The following is a 25,048-nucleotide window of genomic DNA, read 5'->3' as shown; positions in this document are numbered from 1 at the left end:
GTCTCCCAAGGTCAGAAGGACGGTGTAAGCCGAAGAGCTAAGCTTTGCAACCAGTCCTGAGTCCAGGTCTAGCAGCTGCTCCTCCCTTTGCTAGCTTCTGGTCAGGGGGCAGCAGCCCCAGTTCACATTGTCCTAACTGGCCAAGCTAGGGGCACGCCTGATGATTGTGCTTGGAGCAGAGAGGGAGGCACAGGTGTGTGATTGGAGAGTGCCAGGGATGAGATGTCTCGATGGCCACCCTCTTCTAGGAGAGGCTGCCAACTTTTGAAGAGAGAAAGAAGGTGAGCTTCGAGAAGCGCCCAATGTGTCCCTGTCCTCTGTTGACAATGGAGGGGAGGGGCCCGCCTGGGAAGCCTCCAGGGTGACAGGAGGCCCACCCTCCTCCTCCTTCCCTGAGGTTGGTGGGAATGCGGTAGAGCTGGGCTGCACGAGGCTGGTGTCGCAGAGCTTGAGGAAGCTGGGGGAAGATCACAGTCAATGTGTCCATCCCCAGGGCAGACAAGAAGAACGACGGGTCATTTCTTTTTGATTTCGGAATAAACCATGTCCTTGGGTGGTGTAATTGATCCGTGGCAAGTGGTTTCTGGGCACTGAAGTTCAAGGAGGCATAGGATACTTCCTCAGTCTGCAAGGCACAGAGTGGGATCAGTGGAAGGTGGAGTGAACAGAGGAGGAAGGTATCACCCCTCAGGGCCCTTCCAATCTAAGAATCAGAGACTTTCTGGGCTGGAAAGGACCACATCTAGTCTAACTCGTACCTGGAGCACAGACCCCCTCCGAGCCACTCCCTAGCCAGTGGTCCTCCAGACTACTCCTGAAGACTTTCAGTAACAGGGAGCTCACTACCTCCTGAGTAGCCCACTCAACTTTTGAATCATTCTTGGCTGTTAAAGGAGACACTTTTCCTTTTATGAAAGAAAAAAAATTTTTTTTGTGATTCCGAACCATATTGTTTGTCTCAGTCCTGTTTCCCTTCTGAATCCTCTTGTTTCGGACATGCTCCTGGAGGGGGCAAGGTCTATGCCCTATTTTTGTATCCCTTGTACAGGTCTTGAAGGACCAAGAGGCAACTAGGTGGCATATCAGATCTGGAGTCAGAAGGCCTGAGTTCAAATCCAGCCTCAGACACTAGCTGTGTGACTCCAGCACGTCATGTTAGTTGTTTGTCTTAACCCACTAGAGAAGGAAATAGCAAACCATGTCAGCATATTTCCCAAGAAAGTCCCATGGGCAGTAGTGGCACGCTATGGTCTATGGGGTCACGGAGAGTCAGACACAAGTGAACAATGAGCTCTTATATAGATTGAGCTAGTGGTTGAGACAGTGGTTTTAGGGTGGAGGTGAATGAACCTCTGTGGCCCAGGTCAGCTGGAGAAGCTGCCTCTTAAGGAATGAATGCAGGTGTGGAGAGAAGAGAAGAGGGTGAGTGAGGTGGGAGGGATAGAACACAGGGGCCTGAGTGTGAGGCCTGCCTCAGTTTCCTCCCCAGCCAAATGAGGATAAAGCTCATTTTATGGGGCCAAATGAGATAGACTTCAGGTTGTTATCATTATTATCATCTCATTTCTCTCTACCCAGTTTGTATCCGTAGATTCATCCTCTGGTGGGAAGGGATAAAGCTTACCCTGTTAGGTGAGTTGTCAGAGTAGGTCTGCCCTGGGGAAGTAGAGAGACAGCAGTTAGAAATCAGCAGCAGTCTGTCCTGGGCAGTGAGCAGAGGGAGTCCATATTACCCTCTTCCTCATTTCTTGCCCTGGCTCAGCATTCTCACCTTCTTCCCAGGGTAACAGAAAGTGGAAGGAGAAGGAGAAGGCTGCAGGAGGGACCTGGGGATTGCAGAGTGACCACCAACCTCAGAAAGAAATGCTTCCTCAGGGTTCACAGTACCGGACCAGCAGCCTTAGCACCAGAGGATTGGCATGGAGACATGGCTTGGTTAGCCCATTCCAGATTTCCCCCACTCCATGAAAGTCTCAACGTGATTCTGATTTCCCTCCAGATAGATTCCTCAGTAACGATTTCCAGTCAAGAGGAGGGGCAGGAGGATCCCAGAACACCCACAGGAAAGCCCACCAAAGGAAGACACTCACATCCCATCACAGTGCCATGAACAAGGAGAAGGAATAAGGCTGAGGACATGGCTCCTGGAAACAGGTCCCTGTGCTGCAGGCCTGACTTGGCCAGCTTGGGATGAATGCTCTGCTAGCCTGTGGCTCAGATAAGTATCAGGGTCTTTCTCTTCATGGCTTTGAGGGAACACACCCAGGTCCCCTTTGCAAGTTAGATCAGGAGGGACCTGGCCCTGGGAAGACAAATGTCCCATAAGGACAAAGGCATAGGACTGGAGGCTGGAGGAATCTTTCAGGGCAAGGGGGCCCCCAAGAGACCCACTGGCCACTAAATGGGTTGGTCAATGCCTTTACTTACTGTGGTTGGGTGCTGAGGATTTGTGCTCTGTATGATGATGTTCGCTGGCCCTGAATAAATATCAGACATGTTGTGACTGAGATCTCAATCAGAGCAACTGAGGCCCGTGAGTCAGAAGGGACACTTGGAGCATGAAGACTTATCTTTGGATCCCCTTAGATTTCATAAGCCCTCCCCAGGCCTCTAGGCTCCTTTCCCCTCTGTCAGGGCTTATCCCTGAAGTGCAACCACCTCACTGTTAGTTCCTTCACCCCTACGTCATATGATTCTGCTACTCAGCTCATCTATGCAGTCTGGATCTGCCTCAGTGGCCTTTTCCCTCACTTGGTTCTCACTAGGTTTCAAGTAATAACCTGTCCCTTTTCTCCCAGCTGCCCCTTCCTTTCTTTACCTCTGCCTTCTTGGACCTCAGGCCCTTTGGTTGAGGATTTAAGAAAAATGGTTAGGTCTAATCCCCATCCCAAGGTGGGAAGTGAACACCTGTTTCCAAGAGGCAATTAAGTGTGAGGGATGGGGGAAGATGAAAGCCCAGAGAAGGAGGCCACCCAAGGGAATTAGTGCTGAAAAGTAGCTTGTGAAAGTGAGGTAGACCAGGGCTAGAAGTGGGTATAGAAAAGCATCTCTCCCCCATTCAGGGAGACAGACTAGGAGAGAAGAAAACCAGAGGAAGCATCATTCTACCCTCCAGTGTTTCTGAAGCTCAGGCAATAGATGAGTGCCCCAATGAGAGCCACTGCAGCTAGGACTCCAATCACAATGCCAGCGATGGCCCCTCCAGAGAGTGAGGAGCCTTTCTGAGACTGTTCTGCTGTGGACAGAGAAGAGAAAAAGAACCTTGAGTGTTTTGAGCGGTCTCCAGTATGAAGTGTCTAGCCCTTGAGCATGGGGTCTGGCACTTCCGGAGTGCTTGTACTTAATACCTCATAAATGTTTGCTGAGCAATGAAACCAAGTTGGCCTTTGTTCCTCAGAGCCTGGGACTCTCCTTGGTGAGATTGCATTGCAGGGTGTCTGGCAAACATTTGGAAACATCTGAACTTTGGGCAAGCACATCAAACTGTACATAACCAACTTCTGAACTTTGGATTCCCCCCCCACGTTGTGCCCACTGTCCTTTTCTATTTCTGTTAACGGCACTGCCCTTCTCCCAATCACCCAGGTTCAGATTGGGAAATACCTCTGATCTTCTCTATTTCAAACCGCACATCTAACCAATTGCTGTGACATTCTTTCCAATGGTATGGTTGTTTGTGTTGATTCTACTTGGACAATATCTCTTACATCTACCCCCTCCTCTCAGTTTCTACTCCAGACACCCTCATCTCTGCTCTTCTAGATTATGACAATAGCTTTTCGACCAGTGTTCCTGCCTCTGGTCTCTCATCATTTTAATTCATCCTTTTTACCACTGTCCAAATGTAATCTTTTAAAAACACTGTCCTGATGATGTCACTGTTCTTCTCAAAAACCTTTAAATGAGTGTCTCTCATATTTATCCTTGAAAGGCAGTACAATGGAACAGGAAGAGCTTGGGGTTTGGAATCTGGAGACCTAGATCAGAATTCTGGTCCTGTTACTTGTGCACAATGGGATCTTGGCCAAATTCTTTCTCTTTTCTGGATATCAATTTCCCAATCAACAAAATAATGCACTGTGCACTAGATGATCTAACTGCAATACACATCCCAGCTTTATATCCTGTGAGCTTACCTTTCTCTCTATCCCCAATACCCTGGACAAATTCAAGCCCTCATCATTTTCCATCTGAAATTTTTCAATAACCTCCTTACTATTCTTCCTGCTCCTAGTCTTTCGTCCAATTTGTTTCCTCTATCTTTGTATTTGAAGTACTCCGTGCATTGTTAGTGATGGTAGGGATCACTTACTCTGGACAAGAGGAGAAATAACAAAACAGTCCTTGATCAGCCAGTTCTTTAGAATTAAGTTTATAATTTAGTTGATCATTTTCAATATTTTTCTCCAAGGTTCCTTACTAAATATAATTTTTATTGTATTGTAATCAGTATAAGATTATTTAATATTTTTAAAATTTATTTGTGAGGTTTTTAATGCCTTAAAGGCATGACCAGTTTTTATAAAAGTGTCACACACAGAGCTGAGAAATCTGCATATTCTTTCCTATTCCTATTGAATAATCTACCAAAGAGTGATCACATCAGCTTTTCCTGTAAGTATTTAGATATTATGTGACTTGGTGCAAATTCATTGTTATATTCATGCAAGAATTCATTGTCTGTGGTACCTTTCAGCATAATTCAGTTTCTCTGCTTATTTTTAAAACTCAAGTCCATTTTGCTGTTAACTTGCCTCAGATTATGATTACTACTGTGTTTTTTTGACGTCAGCTGAAGCATAATAGATTTTGCTCTAGGCCTTTAATTTTAACTCTGTGAATCTTTATGTTTAAGATGTGTTCCTTATAGACAATAGATTGTTTTTTTGCTTCCTAATCCACTCTGCTAACCTCTTCTGTTTTATGATCATTGTGTGTTTTCCTTCATCTTGTTTGCTTATACTTTTTCCTTTCATTCCTCACTCTTTCCCCTATAAAGAAGTGGGAAGTGAGAGAGGGGAATGTTTGGAAGGCTTTTGCTTCATCAAAGGTCCATTTCTCCCACTGCAGGATTACGCTTAATTTTGTTGAGTATATTATTCTTGATTGTAAGTCTATAATTTGCCTTTTGTAGTATCATATTCCAATATCCCCACTCCTTTATAGTGACAGCTGCTTAATTTCATGTGACCCTTACTGTGACTCCTTGGTACTTGAATGCTTTCTTTTTAAATAGTCACAGTATTTTTTTCTTTGACCTGGAAGCTCAGGATTTTGGCTATGATGTACCTGAGAGTTTTCATTTAGGATTTTTTTCAGGAGGAGAATTTTTTCCATTTTCATTTTGCCTTCTGGTTCTAGTGATTCTGGACAGTTTTCTCCCATGATTTCTGAAAAATTGCTTCCAAACCCTTTTTTTGGTTGGTTCTTTCAGATTTCTCCTTAATCTATTTTCCAGGTAAGTTTTTTTTTTTTTTTTGCTTTGAGCTACCTAATATCAACATCATCATCATCATTTTTAGTATTTGGACTTTGTTTTCATATTTCTTCCTGTCTCATGGGTTCATTAATTTCTGTTTCATTTATTCTAATTTTTAGGGAGTCTATTATTTGAGTAACTTTTTAATCTCTTGTATTAAACTGTCAATTCTCCTTTTAAATCTTTTCTTCATAGTTAGGAAGGTAGAGTGAATCAAGTACTGAACCTGGAGTCAAGAACCCTTAAATTCAAATCCAGCCTCAGACATATACCAGCTTTGTGATTCTGGACAAGCTACTTAATCTTTCTTTGCCTCAGTTTTCTAAATAGGAATAGTAACAGCATTGTAGAATAGAAATAATAATAATAGCATTGCCACCCCCCCCCCGGGGTTCTTGTGAGGATTAAATGAAATAATACTTGTAAAGTGCTTTGTAAACCTTAAAGTTCTATATGCTAAGAATGATAACTATTTGTAAAATAATTTTAAACTCTTAAGAAAACTATTATTATTATTATTATTATTTTCTAGGAATTCTAGTTGACCTTGTACCCAAACTGTATTTTTTTATTTGAGACTCTGCTTGTAGATATTTTCAAGTAGCTTTTTCCCTTGCATTTGTATTTTGTGCATTCCTGTCTCAATGACAGCTTTTTTTCATGGTAGTATTTTTGATTTATTCAATATTCTAGCCCAGGGGTGGAAAACCTGCAGCCTCAAGGCCACTTGTGACTCTCTAGGTCCTCAAGTGGGGCCCTCTGATTGAATCCAGATTTCACAGAACAAATCCCTTAATAAAAGGATCTGTTCTGTAAAACTTGGACTCAGTCAAAAGGCTGCACCCAAGGACCTAGATGGCCACATATGGCCTCAAGGCTACAGGTCCCCCACCCCTGTTCTAGCCTTACTTCTTGAATTAGTACTTTGTTATTAGGCATTTTTGGTTTTGGTTTGTATTCTTTAGTATCTTGCTGCTGCTTTCTCTGGGTATTCAGTGTTATGTTCTTTAAGGATACAAGGAGTAGCTCAGGATGGTGACCTGCTAACTTTCAGTGTGCCCAAAGCAATCTTATCTACACAGAATTCTGATCACTGCTGTCAAAACAAGCTCTTGCCTTAGATTTGGGTTTTAGCAACACCATTTCAGACTTGTCCCTAATTGGGTTTCCAGTAGACTACTGCTGGCCACAGCTCCTATCAGCTAGCTAAAAGCCTTTGTTGGTATAGAGTTACAGGCTTCTCCTTGTTCTGAGCTCTCTGCCCTGCTTACTCAACTATCAGGCCCAAATAGAGGATGAAAATCCAGCTCCTTTACTATACAGCCTCAGGTGACAGCTGCTCCCACTCCTCAGCACAAGTGCCCTCTTCAGCACTGATTCTGTGACCTAACTCTGGGCTCAGAGTGCAAAGCTGGCCATTGGCTCCTCTTGCTGCTCCCTGCCCAGTGCCAGGCTCATCTCTGCTGAATCCCTGACCAGTTGTTACCCAAGTTCATAGCCTGGGGCCCTCATTTAATCTCTAGTCTTCTTGTTACCTTCCTGGTTAGTCCATGTGCCCAGACTTAGGTCTTTGTAACTATGCCAAACTGGGCAGGAAACATCACTCACTGGGTTTTCACTTTGGTCTTTTGCTCTTTTGAGATCTTTGTTGGAATGGTTGTGATGGAGAGCTGGTCTAGAGAGCTTCTTTCTCCTCTTCCTTCTGCTCCCTTACTTTACCTCTCAATTAAAGAAAAACATTTGTATAATGACTTCTGCCCACTGACAGCTCAGTTTCCTATATTCTCATCACCTTAGCTTAGAGCTGAGCCAGTTTTGTTTGGAATTGAGGGGCTGAAAAGCAACTTTAGATTCCCTAGATTTTTACACATTCAGGTTGTTTGGACCAAGTCAGAAATGAAGTAGAGATGTGACAATTGTCACATTAAACAAACTCTGTCCCTTGAGTATCAGGTTCAATCTTACTGGTCTACCCAATATTGATGAATAATAACATACCAAACAGATACGTGTGATCATCTCTTCTTCTCTCCTAATTAGGCTTCAGGGACTCCGTTTTACCTACTGAGTAACCTTTGGTGTTTTTAGCCTAGAATTCAAGACTTTTCACAAAACAGCAGCCGCCCTCTCTAATACTTCTCCTGACCATGCATCATCTGCTCAGGCTGCATTGTTCTATATTCTGCACTCAGACACATACTATAGTTTCCCACCTCTGAACCTTGGCTCAGGCTAATTCTCTATAGCAACAGAATATTCTCCCCTTTGACCTGTTAAACTACCCTCATCCTTTAAAACAAAATTCAAATGCTAGCTCTTCTATAAAACCTGTTCTGATTTCAGCCCACCCCCCAACTGGAATGGTCTTTCCCCTTAGGCGTCCTACAACACTTTAGTTTGTAGCCATAGTCTAAGTATGCTCATCATGTAATATTGTGTATCGTTTACCTGTGTTTGGGGTCTGATCTTTCTACTAGATTATAAGGTCCCTGAAAATAGGCATGGAGTCTTAGCTAAACCTTGTATTTCCCTCTGTGCCTGGCATAGTGTTCTGTAGAAGATCTGTACCTAAATATGTATTGAATGATGAATGAACTTGTACTGTACCTGACAGTTTCTAAGATTATTTTAGGAGACAGGGAGGCTGGTCTCCATTTTTACCAAGGACAAAATAGCAGTAAATGGACTGACATTCACTACAAGTCTGGCCACATTTCCTAGAATCAGATTCTTTCTTTGCATGTCCTCTCCCAATTCACCATGAAAAACTGCTCACCTTAATGGGCCTGAGCACCTCCTCCCATCACCCTACCTTTGGCCAACCCCAAAAGCTTATTCTCTGATGGAAGGGAGAGACCACTTACCAACCACACTGATTGTGATGTCCTTAGCCACTGACAACTCAGTTATGTTGTTCCATGCTAAACATGTATACTGTCCTGAATCTTCCCAAGATGCATTTTTGATGACGTAGGTGTTATTGGTGAACTCAGGGTTCACAGTGCCATTGACTCGCCATTCATACTGTGCAGGTGGGTAAGACTCAACCTGACATACTAAGGTCAATGACGTTTGGAGTATGACCTGAATCTCATCTGTTACAGGATTCGGTGAAAATAGGATGTAGTCTGGTCCATCTGTGTAAAGAAGAAAGAGAGAGATGAGGTGTGAATCATTGTTGGGGAAAGGACCAGAGAGAGAGGAGGCTCAGAGTCACTCACAGTTCACAGTCACTTCCAGGGGGTCACTTCTGTTGGAACTGATTGGATTCCAGACTTCACATTGATAGGACCCAGCATCCTTCCTTGTCACATTCTGGATGGTGAGGGTCTGGTCATTGTCAGACAGGTACTGCCTCTCATTGAGTGACAGGGATGTGCCATTGAAGAGCCATAGAATCTTTATCCCCTCATGTTCTGTGCTACATGTGAAGACCAAAGTGCCATTCTCAGTGACGTTGGTTCTGTTTGCAGTGATGTTAGGTTTGGATGCTATTTCTGTCGAGAGAAAAAAAAGAGGGAGTTGTGTGAGGGACTGGCCTGGGTCTTCACTAGGTCACGTCTTCCAAAGCCCAAGCCCAAACACTTCCACTACAGACATACAGCAATGGTCCCTGATACCATGGGGAGGGAGATGCCCCCTGGTTCAATAGTTGTGCTAATAAGGAAGGTGAGCAGGAAGCCCAGGGGATGGAGTGCTGTGTCCTGGGCTAACATCTCCTTGAGACAGATTCTGGAATGTGCATAATCTAGTGATTAAGGTAAGGATGGGAGTAGGGAGCGAGCATTTATGAAGTGCCTACTACATGCCTGGCACATGGTAGGTGGCATCTAAATGCTATTATTATCTTCATCATTATAATTATTGTTATTGTCAAGCATTGCGTTAAATACTATGTTATCTAATTTCATCCTCTTGGGAAGGAAGGGCTATTATTCTTTCCATTTTACAGTTCAGGAAACTGAGACAGACAGTGGTTAAGTGGCTTGTTCAGGGTCACACAGCCAGTTTAGTATCTGAGTCTGAATCCAGGCCAGATCAGAGGATCCTGGGTCTCCATCTGGAAGAGCCTTACCTATCATCTAATGCACCCCCTTATTTTCTTTCTTTCTTTCTTTCTTTTTTTTTTTGGTTGGGCAATGGGAGTTAAGTGACTTGCCCAGGGTCACACAACTAGTAAGTGTTACATTTCTGAGGCTGTGTTTGAACTCAGATCCTCCTCAATCCAGGGTTGATGGTCTATCCACTGCACCACTTAGCTTCCCCCCCCCCTTATTTTCTTGATGAGAAAAATGGAGGTTCCCAGGGTCCAGGTAAAGTCCATTGAATAAAAATAATGGACCTGGGGTTGGAACCCAGGTGTCCTGGCTCTGAAGTCAGGCTCCCTTTAGCTCACCCCAAATACTCTCTCTTCAGGATGTTGTCTCCCTATAGACATGGGAATGACTGGCAGAGGGACAGGCCTGAGCTCAGAGTACTTTCCTTTGGGCACCTCCTTCCTCAGGTGCATTGGGGGGGTACCCTGGAGGCCCCCATGGAGCTTCACTGGCAGACCCAGCCTCCTTCTTCCAAAGTCAGAGCCCCTGCCAGGGTTGGGCTCCCTATTGGACGGTGGAGGCAGTGTTCCTTTGCACAAAATTCCCTGCAGGGGTGCATGGACAGGGCATCTAGTAGGGAGACCTAGGACATCAACAGGGCTCTGCTTGGGGTGCAAGAACCTTGTGCTCCCACAGGGTCCTGCAGATCTGAACCTTATGCACTACCCCTGGTCAAATGAGATGACTTTTGTCAAGAGCTTAGCATGGTGCCTGCACGCAGTAGGCACACAATAAATGCTTGTTTCCTTCCTCCTCCCCCTAGTCCAGCTGTTGCTCCTCCTTGACCAGCTGGGGACACAAAGAGGTCAGCAGATGCTCTCTGCCCCAGGAGAGATTCTGCAGCATCCCCTGAGGGCTCAGTAGCCTTGGCTTGGATGAGCTCAGAGGAGGCCAAGAGTCTGCCCCTGTCTGAGCAGCAGAGAACCAGAGTGGCAGGGGACATCTGACCCAAGATCCCACAGCAGGTCTGATCAACGGTCCTGCAGCTTCTGCCTATCCACGACCTCATCAGTGTTCAGGCCTCTCTTTCCCTTACGGACAGCTCTGCTTGTGAGGTCTCCTTATGCTGTGTGACATTGGCCTCCTTGTGACTTCCTCACTTGATTTCTAGCTCTCCCCTTGGGAACCAGATAGAGGAATGCTGACCTGCTACCACACAAGAGCCCTTCAGGGTCCTGAGGACTGTTTTCTTGTGCCCTCCACACTCTGATCAATCCCTTCAGCCATGACTGAGTCACCACATTCCTGTGGGTGGATGCTGTAATGTTTCAAATAGCTATGATTTGTAGGAGGGCTTCCCTCCACCCTAGTCCTCTGTCCCTCTACTCCCAGCAAATGGACACCATGAACCTGAGCCGAAAGAATCTGTCTCCTTGGAGCCAAGCTTGGGGTGATGGGTCTCTGCTCACTTGGCACAAGCCAAGTCCTTTGATGATGGACACACTAGCCTCCTGGGGGTCTCTCCTGCCATGCCTTGCATATGAGAACCCTGGGCCACCTTCCTGGCTCAGTGAGACATTGAAGATCAGCTTCATGACCATGTCCATCCTAACATGAGGAGCCCGGAACTGAATATAGCATTTGTTCTGGGGGGGGGCCTGTCCTCCCAGAGCCCAGAAGGACCCCTGCTTCCCTGGATCCAGACAGCATGCTGCTATTACTGCAACCAAGGTCAAGTTAGCTTTTAGTCCAACCAGTCCCTCAATCTTTCTCACACCAACTGTTGTCAGGCCTTGTATTGCACCTTTTACATTCAGTGAATCCCAGGGCATCTCAAGATCTTGAAGAGAGGGTCATTTAGCCCAATCCAATCTAGCCTTTGGAGAGCTCTACTAAGGAGAAGCCTTGTATCCACTAAGGCAACCCATTCCTGGTCTGGACCACTCTAACCGTTAGGAAGTTTGCTCTGACAATTAGCCCAGTTCTTCCTCTCTGCACCCTTGATTCACTGGTCTTAGTTCTTCCCTCTGGGGTCAAGTACAACAAGACAAATCCCTTTCTGCTTGATAGCGATGAAAAGACTTGGAGACAGAACCACGGGATTTTGGAGTTGACGAAACTTTGGTGACCATCAAGTCCGACTCCTGCCTGAAACAGAATCTGTGGCACATTCTACCTCACAGATGCTCATCCAGCATCCAAAGAGGAGGAAAGGAAGGATGGGCATTTATTAAGTGACTACTGTGTGCTAGGCCCTGTGCTAAGTGCTTTACACATACGATCGCCTTTGAACCTACCAACTCTCCATGAAACCATTCTGCTTTGGGACAGTTCTGGCCATGAGGGGGTTTTCCACTGAAGCCCAGAAAGTCCAGTTGTATGGGACCTTCGAGGCCATTCTGCCCTGTCTCTATTTGCTTCTGTATGCTCCCGGTTCTGCTCTCTGAGGCCAGATGGGACACATCTAATTCCCCTTCCCCCAAAGAGTCCAGCAAATTGCTATCATGTGTCTCCCCCAAGCCTTCTCTTCCCCAGCTAACCTAAGTTCCCAGGGGCAGCTACGTGGCACAGTGGATAGAGCACCGGCCCTCAAGTCAGGAGTACCTGAAGTCAAATCCAGCCTCAGACCAAACCCTTGACACACTTACTAGCTGTGTGACCCTGGGCAAGTCACTTAACCCCAGTTGCCTAAAAAAAAAAAAGGTTAACCTAAGTTGCCTCAGCTGACCCACCTGTCACATGGACAACAGACCCTTCACCAATCTGGTTGCCTTCCTCGGGACACTCTCCTGTGTCTCAATGTCCTTTGTAAACTGTGTCGTCTAGAACCAAATACAATACTCTGAGTGCCATTGGATGTTCCAGAAGGACTGTTCTCTACTTGTTCTTGGAATTAGATGTGCTTCAATTACATTAGTTTTTTTGGCTGCCTTATCTCCTCATTACTCAAGTATTAAGCTGGCGGTCCACTCAGACCCTCCAGGTCTTTTTCAGAAGAGCTTCTGTCTCACCATTAAATTCTGGGTTTCTGTGATGATCTCATCTATGATGGGAGCTCGGCCTCTTTTTAGGCAAGCTAACATTGTATTCAAAAGTCAAGTATCCTGTCTGCCCCCAATCTCCTCTTCTCTAAGCCAACCATCCTTACTTACTTTAACTGTTTTTCCTATGTCTGGGTAACTAGCAATTTCCCCATCTGGACCCATGTTTGTTTATGCTTCGGACTTTTTGAAGCCAAGGGTGGGATCTGACATTAATCTCCAATAATTCTGATCACACCAAGTGTACCAGCTTGCTGAGAGGCTTCTGGATCCTAATTGGTCCACACACATGGTCACTTTCATCTTAGCTTTTTCTTCTTTCTTAAATTTCAAAATTATGCTTTTGGTCTGTGTAATTATTAGAATAAGAGTCACCATATACAGAATTCATTACATATATTATCTCATTGATAAGAACATCTACCAGAACAAGGTCAAGAACAAATCCTCAGAAGATTTACACGAACTGATGCAGAATTAAGTGAGTATTAATTAAAGAAATAGAATATATATATTTATATAATATATTGTATAATTTATATAAATATAAATTAAATTAAGAAAAAGGTAACTTAAGCCACAGGTACCAAATGCACTCCTGCTACACTCTCCAGTGTGGTCTGAACTGGATTAAAATGTAATTGGGAAATATTTAGCTAGACAAATAAAAATATAATAATGCAAAGATAATATTACATTTAAAAACTAAGTCAACATGTGGGGCTTAGGGATCCTTCTGTACAGATTTAGGCCAATAAAAGTCATCTCTCTTCCAAGACATATCTTATTGCAGTCTGACTTTCCCAGGTTCAAATCCCCAGCCCACACTTCTACCTCTTTCTCCTGCTCTCCGTTCCTCCTGCCTCAGAGTAGAGGCAGGAAGTTGTGGGTTTGTAAGGACAAAACTCCACCAATTTTGCCAGAGAAAGAAAAGAGAACTCTGGGGCCACAGATGATCCCTTTAGGGTCTAGCTGCATGCCAGTGTGATTGGGAATGCAGAGGATCTGTCATCTGTACACATGAGACACAGTAACCACCCCGAAGCCACTGTCCGCAGAGAACGTGTGGAGTGAGCTACCAGACCAGGAAACTGAGGCAGTGGAGACAGGCCAGCCACAGTCCCCTGATGCTAAGGTTATTCTACCCTTCACCTGGACAAGAGCCCAGTTTCCGATCAGGCATCGCTCTGTGTGATATTTCATTTCGCAAAGGGGGAACATGCAGATGCAGAAGTGAGTCTTTGTGTATGAAAGGAGACAAAGTTTAAATTCCCCTTACCATCTTCTGAATTTCCTTGCAAAAGGGGATCAGAGCCAGCCCTATTACACCATGATGGCTTATATTCCAACCAAGACCCCATGTGGGCCCATAGCACCAAGTGAGATGGGCTTAAGGAAAGACCACAGGGTCCAGGGGCAGTCATTGAAGCTGTGGCCCTGGGACTTGGGGGAGAAAGAGGGTTGTGTGTCTCTGGGACAGAAGAGAGTGAGAATGAGAATGAGAAAAACAACAGTAACAACTCACAAGCTTTTTGTACCTAAAATGTAAAAAGAATTTTCTCCACGTTGAATTCTGTGCTATGGGCAGGGAAGGATTTTCCAGATGAAGAAACTGAGGCTCAGAAAGGAGGAGAGGCACCTGGGGGTGCACAGGTAGATGACAGAGTCAGATTTCTAGCCCCAGTTTCATGATTCTGAGCTCAGAGCTCTTTCCACCACAACACATAGTGCCATGGGCACCAGAAGGGCAGAATGTCACTAATCTTTGTTTCTTTCATGCCAGGGAAAGGCAGAGCCCAGCAAAAGGCTGAGGGCCAGGTCTAGCTACTCACCAGAGATTGTGATACTGATGTCTTTGCTGCTAGACAGACCAGTGACTGAGTTAGATGCACTACAGGTATAGGTTCCAGTGTGATTCAGCGACACGTTAGGAATAGAGAGCTGGGGTGTGAACACCGTCTGTATTCCATTGATAAGCCAAGTGTACTGGGCAGGTGGGTTAGAGTCAGCAGAGCAGGACAACTCAAGAGTTGCCCCTACGGGGTAATTAGGTTCTGTGGGGACAATCATGGGGGTATCCGGGCCATCTGGAGTAAAGAGAATGAGTCCATATTGAGATAAAGGAAGAGAGAAGGGGAATTTCCTATTCTGTAACCCATCACCAGAGACCATTGTATCTCCTTGACCCTCCTCTAAGCTGGGAAATTCACAGCTCCTCCTCCACTTTACAGGTCTGGACCTGAGATCCCTGAACTTGAGAGGTCTTAAGGCCTCCCTTAGTCCAGCACCATGGCTGGCCCTCCTCCATCATAGATGAGAAAGCATGGTATGGCCAATCTGGGCCCCCCAAAATCAAGAGACATGGGAATCTCAGAGAATTGATCTTCAGAACTCATGCAAGTGACTGAATTAGGCTGACCTCTGGGAACACACCACCAGGCTATAAGCATGCACCATGTAGAAAGAGAAGTTACTCACAAGTAATATTCAGTGTGAATGGGTCACTTCTATTGACACTAACTGGGTTCTGGACTTCACACTCATAGGGTCCTTGGTCTTCCCTTGTGACATTGATTATAGTGAGTGTCCTGTTATCCAGGGACAGCACTATCCTGTCACCAGCTGGCGAGCTTTGGTTTATGTACCAAACCAGGTATGTGACTTCTTGACTCTCAGACTGGCACGTCAAGGAGACATTGTCCTTGTTCTCCACTGGGGCCATGTTGGTGCTGCTGATGGTAGGTTTGGATAGTGGCCCTGTGCAGAAAATAGACAGAAAATGACTGTTTGGTCCTTTTTCTTACCCTTCCAACCAAGTATGTGGTTTGGAAATAGGCTCTGTAAGACATTGGCAAGGTCAGAGGCCCTGGAAGATGAGGCCAAGAACCTGTGATTTCATTGACATGGACATTGCTTTCTCTGATGCAGGTCACAGCTTCTCCAGTCCTTAGGAGAAAGTTCTTTCCTGAGTTGCTGTGGCTGACAAAGACATTCATCTGAAGCCCAAGCCCTTGGTGCTGAATCTTTCCAGGTTGAGGCAGCCTGGTCCAGAGGTGACAGACTCCCATGTCCATTACTCAGGCTGTACTTGAAGCCTTTCTGCTTTGGCAGGATCTAGGACAGTTTATGCTTCCTTGGCCTGAACTTCCAGAAGCTAGGGCCACCTCCACACTTTGAGGACGATATTGGTGAAGGTCAGAGAGTAATGGCCAGGACATTACCTTAACTCCAAAGGGAAAAAAAGGAAATGCAGAGACTGGGAATACATCAGTCAGCAGCAGCATGCAGAAGGAAGAGTCCTGGGCTAGAAGTCAAGAGACCTGGTTGAAGTCCAAGAGTCTTTAATTGACAATTACATCCCCCATGCCTAACACTGTGTCCTGTCCATAGGAGCAGTTCATACACATTCCCTGCTTTGGGCTTTCCCCTTTCCTTAGGAGAGTTTCCTCTCCTGCAATATGAGAATGCTCAAGGTGGTCTTCTTCAGGATCTCCTCTGGCTCAGATATGTTGTTATGTTACAGATATGTACAGATATGTTACCCTAGGAAGCTGAGCCTTCACGGCCCAAGGAGGGTCCAGACACCGGCCTGTAGTTGGCAGGTCAGCCTGGCCAGTGAGAAAGGTGTGTGTCCTAGAATAAGCTCTGGGCCACATTCATCGGGCTCCCCAGACTCCCCCTTGGGTCATCCTTCCCCAGCTGTCTGTGGATTAATTTCCAAAGAGCAATAAATTAGAAATATTTGAGTTTTCCTGACCTTCTTTCTCCCCCTTTTTGGTAGAGTTCCCACTCCCTCCCTTGGTCCCTGTTAAGAGGTTTAGGGTGAGGGAGAGTGTGTCTCATCTCTTGCAAAGATACTGAGAGAACCTTGTATTTAGTAAGGCCCAGTGGGTTTGGCCAAGAAGCTGAGAAGGCTGAGGTCAGCTAGCCACTTCTGAGGTGTGGTGAGGACATGCAAGACATTGAGCACTCTCCTGAGAAAGAAGGCCGTGGTAGGACTTTTTTGGAGATGCCTTGACAGCCCCAATGGATCTTATTCCTGGCACGGTAGAGTGCCTAGCATTGGACTTAAGAAAGACCCGAGTTCAAGTTCTGACTCAGGTACGTGATTTATTAGCAAGTCATTTAACCCATCTGTGCCTTAGGCTCCTCACCTATAAAATGGGGATAATAATGCCCACCTCCCAGTTGTTGAGAGGATCAAATGATACCATCTATACAAAGCTCTTTGTAAAACATAATGTATTGCATAGATATGAGCTGTCACATTCTTATAAGGAGGCGGGTCCCAAGGCTTTGAGGTCATGGTCTCCCCTGGTGCCTCGAGCGGGTATGGCAGGAGCTCAGGAAGACAGATCATGGAGAGAGGGGAGCACTGGAGACAAGATAGTGTTCATTATATGCCATAGGGCACAGGGGAAAGAGCCCTGGACTTGGGGTCAGACGGTCCTGGATTCAAATCTTTCATACTGATATGACCTTGGCCAAGTCTCTTCCTCTCTCTAGGATTCAGTCTCCTCATCTATAAAATGGAAGGGTTACTCTAAAGGATATCTGAGGTCCTTTTCCAGGGCCAAATCGAGGATTCTATCATCCCTGCATGGCTGGGTTTCTCTATCTTTCTTCATGACCCTCCAATACACCCATCGCACCACCGTGAAAACAATCAGAATGGTGTGTGGATCTGGCCAGGTCACTCCTCTCCTCAAGGACCTTTAGGGGCTCACTATTACCTACCATCTCAGGATCAATGTCCTTTAACTGATGTTCAGGCTCCTGCACCCCCTTGAGCCATCTTTCCTCTGCAGCCTTATCTCATCCCGCTCCTTTCCACCCATGTTATATCCTCTCACCAGATTCGATGACTGTCTGCCTATGAGATGTGTCCCATGGTCTGCCACCTCCAAGTGTTGCACCATGATTCACAGGGTAAGAGGGTAACAGATTCAGAGCTGGCAGGGACCCCAGAGATTATTAGGACTGCTGGCTCTCTACCTTCCTTATCTCACGAGTCTCTTGGGCAGTCAGCCTGAGGAAGCCTATGGACCCTTCTCAGAATCATGGTTTCAAATTCACAAAATGAAATACAAAGGAATATAAAGAAAGCCAGAAGTTAGTGAAAATAGAGCTGTGATTTTTTTCACACCCATGTTTCTAGACCCTGTGAAATCTAAGGACCCTTGATCGAGGTCAATGCTCTCATTGTTTGAGGAGAAAACTGAGGTCCCACATTGTGACTTGTCTTTGACCAAATAGACAGCAAGCAGCAGATCAGGATTTGAACCCAGGCCCTCTGACTCTAAGGTCAAACCTCATTACCCTTTTAGAAAGTTGCTCACACCTTCAGTAACCAGCCCATTGCCACAGAAGTAGTCAATGTCAGAGGCAGGTCTTGCTCTGGGGTCTTCCTGTACCTGAATCCTCTGTGTTTTTCACTATACAACTGCCTTTTCCCTTGCATGTGATGAAATGAAAGAAATTTGTATTTTTTTAAAGGAGTCCCAGAGATAATTCAAGGAAGAAAGCGCAGTCAGAGTGCCCTGTAACTCACACAGAGCTGGACGGTCTCTGAGGCTCCTTCCAGCTCTCACTGGCCAAAGGGCCGGCTGTGACCAGCTCAAGGGAAGCTCCATGTCGGAGAGGAGAAGGAACAGCAGCAGGTGGTCTGAGATTCCCCAGGGAGCTCACTCATCATGGACAAGCCTTATTCTCTTGACCCAGAATAGTGAGTGTGGCTGTTAAGATGCCCAGGAAGCATCGAACGGGAAGGCCAACAAGAAGGGAGGAGGCCAGAACAAGAAGCAAACTCCTCATGGGTCAGGAGCTGTTCAGAGGCATCAGCAGCAGGAAAAGGGAGGGAATCCCAGCACCCCAGAGACCTCGTGCTCCCTGAGAAAGACAGCACAGCAGCCCAGAAACAAAACCCCAAAGCCAACGCCCTTGTGGTCTCAGGGCATCACTGCAGAAAGTTGGGGGGAAGCAAGTGCCTCCCAGGTGCTCTCTCTGGCTCCACCCTGGATGGTGCAGGCCAGCACAGCCTCCTCCTGGCTGCATTTTACACCACTCCTCTTTGGACTCTCAATATTCCAGCCCACTTGATTTCCATCACAAAATTATTCAGCTCAAGCCACACCTGACAGAGAATTTACTACAGCCTAGGTATTCTTCCTTCCTTATTGACCTGCCATCATCCCTCTCCATACATCTGCACTGGAGGATCCCTGCAGAAACTCTCTACTTGCCAGGCTCAGCTCACTTTCCACCTCCCCCAAGAGGTGGAAGACTACTTCCTCATGTCCCCTGCCCCTGCTGACAGCTCCCTCCTCAAATTATCCTAGAGCTCTTTGTCCTAGGTCCAGCACTGGGTCATCCAGCTGCCCAATTCACTTACTGGCTGGGATTGAGTGGGAGGAGCAGCTAAGGGAGCCTCCAGGGAGGAGCAATGATTCCCATCTGTATTGCACTTGAAGGGTCTTTCCTCAGGACAGCCAGAGAAAAAGAGAATGCTGGGATTAGTATCTCCATTTTACAGATGAGGCAATGGAGAGTCACAGAGCTGAGATGACTCCCCTGAGTCACACAGTGAATGCAGGAGCTGGGATTTGAATCCAGACCTCCTGATCCCAAGTCTAGAGCTCTCTTCTTTCCTTGGCCCTGCCCCTCTAGCAGAAGCTGGAAGCCCTGGGAGAGCCCACTTCCCCTTGTGTCTGGTGAAGGGCCCAATCTCTTGTTGCCTCCAGAAGACTCTGCTTCTCGGGGGGGGGACTGAGGCAGCCTTGGCCCCACACAAGTTCCTTGTCTCAGCCCTTATCTCTGGGTCCTCTTGGTGCCCTCTTTCTTCACAGGCTCCTTAGAGAGTTCAGTGGGCTGAGCTTCCTTTCCAGGTCCCAGCTACTACAGTGTCCTATGCTGAGGAGGGGATCCATGTCCTCCTACCCCGACCCAGTCTGGGCTGTCCTCCTCTTGCCCTACCTCTGTCTTCCTTCAGTATGGCCCCTCTAACAGGACCTCCCCAGGAAACCTTTCCTGATGCCATTGTCTGCTAGTGCCCTCCTCCCTAATGACCTTGTATTTAACTGGAGGGCCCAGAAGACCTGGGTGCTAGTTTTGCCTTAGACACATAGCAGCTGCGTAATATTGGGCAATCTGCTTTCCCCCTTAGTGCCCAGGAGAACTGGGTAAGATCAGGACTTGAGAAGGTGCCAGCCTGCATTGGTGGAGGGGTAGCCTCCTCTAGGAATTGCCTCTACCCAGGAAATCATCAGTCTTGAACTGTTTCCTATTCTCCTCATATTTATTCCACATATGTATTTATACATTTCCTCAATAGAATGCATGCTCCTTGAGGGTAGCGACTCACTTCTTTCTGGCCTTTTATGCCCTGTACCCAGCCTAGTGCCTATGCATGTAGTTGGTGCCTAACAAATGATTGTCAATCAATGGATTGACTATTCCTAGGTCCTTCCTCCCACAATATCCTCTGCCTGGGAGCTGAGGAATGACCAGCAGGGCCCTCCCCTAACACTGGCTCCTGCCTCTCACCTGCAGCCATTGAATGCATCCTGCCACAGACAGATGCCTAGGACAATTTCCAGAAGGCACACTATGGAAGAAAGCCCTGGATATTCTGGGCTGTTCCCCGGCATGCCCCACCCTCCAGCCCCCCTGACCGTATAACCTTAGAGCTAAAAGTCCCCCAGAGGCCTCTGGGATTCTTTGCTTCTGGGCCTCAGGGCCATCTTGGCCAATCCAGGCCTGATGAGGGCCCCCCCCCACTCGAACATCCCTGGCAAATGGTCATCTAGTCTCTGCTTGAAGATTCCCAGTGCTGGGGAGGTCACTGTCTCCTGAGGTAACCCTCCATGGTGGGAGGCATCTAGGGTGTGCAGTAGAGAGAATGGGGGTCAGGAAGGCCTGAAATCGAATTCTGCCCCAGCTACTGACTAGCTGTGTGACTCTGGCCAAGTCACTCAGTCTCTCTCAGGATAATTTTCCTCATTTATAAAAATAGTGCCTATGTCACAGGGTCTTTCAGAGAATCAAATGAAATATGATACATAGAGCACCTTGCACACCTCCAGGCACTATATAAATGATAGTTCTTGTTAGCCATTGCCCAACTGGAAATCTCTCCTGGTTGGGAAAGTTGCCCCAGTGGGGAGCCCCAGATGGCCTCTTTGCTCTCCATATTGAATTTGTCTTCTCCCCATACAGATGAGACCTCAGCAGAGCTGTGCCCTCTGTCCCAGGCTGTCCTTCAGTGCAGCCTGGGCCCCTCTGTCTTGGACTTTCCTCTAGAAAGTGGAGAAAATACAGGTGTCCTCCCTCTGGGGTCCCCATCCCAGCACTGGGAGCACAGGCATCCAGGTGGTCCCGGGTACCCAGGGCAGCCAGGCTTCTGGCTCTTGGGGAGTGGGGAGTGTGGACTTGAGGTCTTCTGGGCCCAGCTGGAAAGCAAGTGTCTGTGACTGTCCACTCCCCCCCCACCAGTCCCCAGCAATGTTCCTCTGCCTCATGGATTTTTAAATGTCTTGAGGCAGGTAAACTTCCTGAACAGATTGTCTCAGGCACAACTGGAGGGGGCCAAGTGCCCCCTCCAAGGCACTCAGTGGCCCCTCCTAGTTTCACAGTATGGCCTGGGAAAACTGGGAGAAAGAAGGAAGTTACCTTCCAAATGTTAAATGCCAAGGGCCTCAGAAGGTAGGGACGTCTGAACTCTCCTGTGCTCTCCGTGACCCTTAACTAGGTCGGTCTGGGTTTGCAGGGTTCTCACCTCTTCAGTTTACTTTATGTGGGGGTGGGTCATGTTCTGCATTCTACCTGCTCCCTGGGTAAGGAACTTAGGGGAGGGCTCTGGCCCCAGACTGAGGGAGGGTATTGGAGTGACGGCATGGCCCGTGGGAAGGGTATCACTTACCATACACGGCTAAATATCCTTCTGCTGTTACTATCTTGCTGCTTGTGGGATCAAGAAATTGTACGAAGTAGTCACCAGTGTCATTGAGGATGAGGTCACGGATGATCAGGGAGCCATTGGAGGACACGTTCAGCCGGCTATCTGCTGATGTCAGCTGTCCACTAGCAACCTGGTAGAAAGCGATCTCGTTGGAGGGGCTTACTGCCCCTCTGTACCAAGTGTAGCTGGGAGTCTGCTCTGAGGACCCCTGGATGTCCAAGGTGATGCTGCTGCCCACTGCCCCATAGGGTGGGTTTGGCACAACACTGACGGAATCACTTTGGGCAGATGTCAGCTGGATCCAGTCACTGAGGATGGAGGCTGAGAGGAGAGGAAGGAGGCAGAGGTCAGCAGGGTTCCCCTGCCCTCCTGAGGGCACAGGTCACTGAGCTGTCCCCAAGATAAGAGTGAGGGTTGCTAAGCCTGCCCCAGGGTCTGCTGGGGGCTCAGTGGGGTTATGTGTGAAGGGGATTCATGTTCCTGAGCATCAGTCTGTCAGTCTCAATCTGTGCAGAGGATCTGAAAGTTTGGTCTGTAACAAATTTTGGCTCCCTCTATAGACTTGATTAAGAAATGATGTGTGGTGTGGTAGGCAAGACATTGAAGGGAGAAATAAATCAATAAAGTGTTGTGGTTGAAGACAGATCAGATCTTAGACCTAGACAAAACCTTAGAGTCAAATGCCCTCAATTTACAATTAAGAAACTGAAGCCCAGATATGGTAACACATGTGACCAAAATTAAATAGGAAATGGCAAAGGCAGCATTTGAACCCAGATCTTTTGGCCCCAAACCCAGGGAAAGCCTTTCCCACTTAGGAAGGTGGTGTTTCTGGTAAACACAAGCTAAGAGGGGTAAGTGACCTGTCCATGGTCACACAGCTGGTAAACATCAAAGCTGAGATCCGCACGCAGGTCTCCTCTGCCTATAACAATTCCCTCAGCCTCTTCAGAGGTTGCTCAGCTCCAGGAATGGACGTTGCCCTGAGTCTCTGGGATGTGGACTGATGGCCCTGAGCTGCTACTTCCCCCTCTGCCCCTGGCTCAGGGAAGACTGGCCTGGCCAAGTCCTCCTCGTACCCCCACCCCCAACGGGACAAGTCTTCTTCCTCCTGGTCCTTGTGTTTATTCACTTGCCTATATCTGGTTCAGAATCCCCCAAGCTTCCTCTCTTCCCTAGCCCCAGAAGAGCTGGTGTCTCACCTGTGAGCAGAAGCCCCTTCCAGAGGCTGCCCCCACTGTGGGGAGCTTGTGAGGGGCTCTCCATAGGTCTGTGCTGCCCACTGCCTTCCCCTCCTGGGCTGTCTTCCCGGTAAAGAGGCCAAGTGCGGACCCTGGAGGTGTCCCTGCTGGGGACCAGGTTCAAGGCTGTCCCTGCGTGCAGCCCAGAGCTGTGTCTGTTCTGTCTCCTCCTTCCCTAGAGGACTGAGGTCTCTCTCTTCAGGGTTGGAGCTCTTCTATCTGCCAGTCACATGGGCCCCACAGGGCAGGGACTTGGCCTCTGGCTTTCTCCTCCCTCCCCTTTCCTCCTCTTTCTTCCCCTCCCAGCTGCTGTGGTTTCCTGCCTCTCCCAGGGAGCCCCTCCCCTGACCGGATCCCTCCCACTGTCCATGGAGAAGTGGTTCTGTTCCCAAGGGCAACAAGGGTCAGTCAGTGTTACCTACTGTCCAGTTGTGCTGACACCTGACCCCCTCCCTTATTTCCCTCCCAGAGTAGAAACTGTTTAGCCCCCAGAATGTGCACAGAGAATGGTGGGCAGAGGCAATGAATGTACTTAGATTCCTCTTTGGGGCCTTTGAGACCCAGACTGCTGAGTCTCCCCTCCCCTCTCAAGCCAGCCCAGAGTGCCCTGGCCTTTCCTCAGACATTTCACTGTGGCTGCTGAGAGGGTGCAACAGGGCTGGGGAGTTTGAATAGGGGATTATACAGACCAGAGCTGCCTCCTTCATAGTGGGAGTACCTAGGGGGCATCTTCCTCTCCCCACACCCCTCCCACACTCCTGTTAATACTCCCTCCCCAACTCCCCTTGCTGGGTGGTTCAGTTGAGAGAGTGCTGGGTCTGAAGCTAAGAAGAGGGGAGTTCAAATCTAACCTTAAACACTTAGCTTTAAGACCTTGGGCAAATTATTTAAACTCTATCTGCCTCAGTTTCCTCAACTGTGCAATGGGAATAATAATACTAGCACTGATCTCCCAGGCTTGCTGAAAGGATTGAATGGGACCATATTTGTAAAGGCTTTAGCACAGTAAAGGAGGATGGCCAGTCACCTTTGGGAGGAGGGAGTGGTGAGGGCACAGGACCTGGAGCTAAGATAGCCAGGGATGGTGCTGAGATGGATGTGTGGAGAGTAGAGGAGGGCTGGGGACTCAAGGGGCCTTTACTTACCTTAGTCAGCTGATAAACACTTTGTAAGCACCTCCTAAGTGCCTGGCTTTGTGCTAAACTCTGGGGATACAAAGAAAGGTAGAAATCCCTGCTCTCCCAGTCTAATGGAAGAGACCACATGGATACCAATAAGATCAATTGAGGACAAATTGAAGGACATCTCAGAGGGAAGGTGCTAGCATCTAAGGGAGAGGGTCAGGAAAGACTTATCCTGGAAGGTGGGATTTTGGCTGGGCCTTGAAGGAAGCCTGGAGTGTCAAGGAGGAGGGAGAGGCCAGCTCAGCGGATTCCCTCAAATATTAAGGCCAGACATGGGCCGAGCTCGGTACTGAGGGGAACGGGAGCAGAAGTCCTATCCTCCTATCCCCTTCTGGGGCTTGTGGCCCAATAAGGGAAGAAACACTCAGAAAAATGACCATTTCTCTAAAGCAGTTAAAGGTGAGCTATGGTCAAACAGCCTTGTGAGTCTGCAAAGTCAGCTAATATTTCCCAGTGTTGAAGAGGAGGAAACTGGTACTCAGAGTGGTCAAGTGACTATTCCTTGGTTGCACAGGGAACAAGTGGGAACCAGGTAGATTCAGTACATCAAGCCAAGGACTAGAGATCAGTCAGGTTTGGATACCAGGAAGAGGAATTCTGGGTCCCCCATCACAAGATCATGGATTTGACAGTGGAAGAAAGAAACTCTAAGAGGGTAGTGACCTGCCCAGGGTCACAGAAAAGGTAGGAAGGAAATGCAAGTCTTCTGACCCAGAATCCAGCATTCTACTTTCCTCTGCCTCAAGCACAGCCCAGGGGACTCTCGAAATGTGTAACTTTGGGGGAGAACACAGCTCCCTGCTCCACCTCTATAGAAGGCTTCTAAGGGGTGTCCTGGTTGGACAGAGCCTTTGGGTGTCGGGACTACAGAGCCCTGTGTTGCAGGGTCATTGAGGGTAGCTTTGTGGTGAGCCCCTCTCCTCTTCCATCTGCTCTGTGAGTCTAAGCCTCCATCCCTGTGTATTCCCTGATCTCTCTAGGAAGCTTAGGTCCAATTCCCAAGGGCTTTGTCCATTGCCCTAGGGAGGCTCAGGTGCCCTTAGATCCACTGAGGGTCAGCTGCCCGTAGAGGGAGGTCTGATGTTGGATAGAGAGAACTCCTTCCTCCCT

The 25,048-nt window shown here is 47.6% G+C and overlaps 1 protein-coding gene across 1 annotated transcript; it reads right to left on the bottom strand.

The window, feature by feature from the left end:
• Positions 1-422: 422 nt before the first annotated feature.
• On the bottom strand, positions 423-22,987 carry CEACAM1 (CEA cell adhesion molecule 1). Its single transcript, XM_021003280.2, is given in 11 exon segments — positions 423-559; positions 562-625; positions 1,625-1,656; positions 2,428-2,477; positions 3,109-3,232; positions 8,344-8,616; positions 8,701-8,976; positions 14,390-14,644; positions 15,036-15,314; positions 21,475-21,834; positions 22,716-22,987. Coding segments are annotated over 11 exon segments (1,821 nt in total). The 5' UTR covers positions 22,780-22,987; the 3' UTR covers positions 423-515.
• Between the last annotated feature and the right edge of the window lie 2,061 nt (positions 22,988-25,048).

This window comes from Phascolarctos cinereus, unplaced genomic scaffold, assembly GCF_003287225.1.
Source record: "Phascolarctos cinereus isolate Bilbo 61053 unplaced genomic scaffold, phaCin_HiC Scaffold_726;HRSCAF=1367, whole genome shotgun sequence".
Taxonomy (NCBI): Eukaryota; Metazoa; Chordata; class Mammalia; order Diprotodontia; family Phascolarctidae; genus Phascolarctos; species Phascolarctos cinereus.
This window is presented reverse-complemented; position numbering and strand designations above follow the sequence as displayed.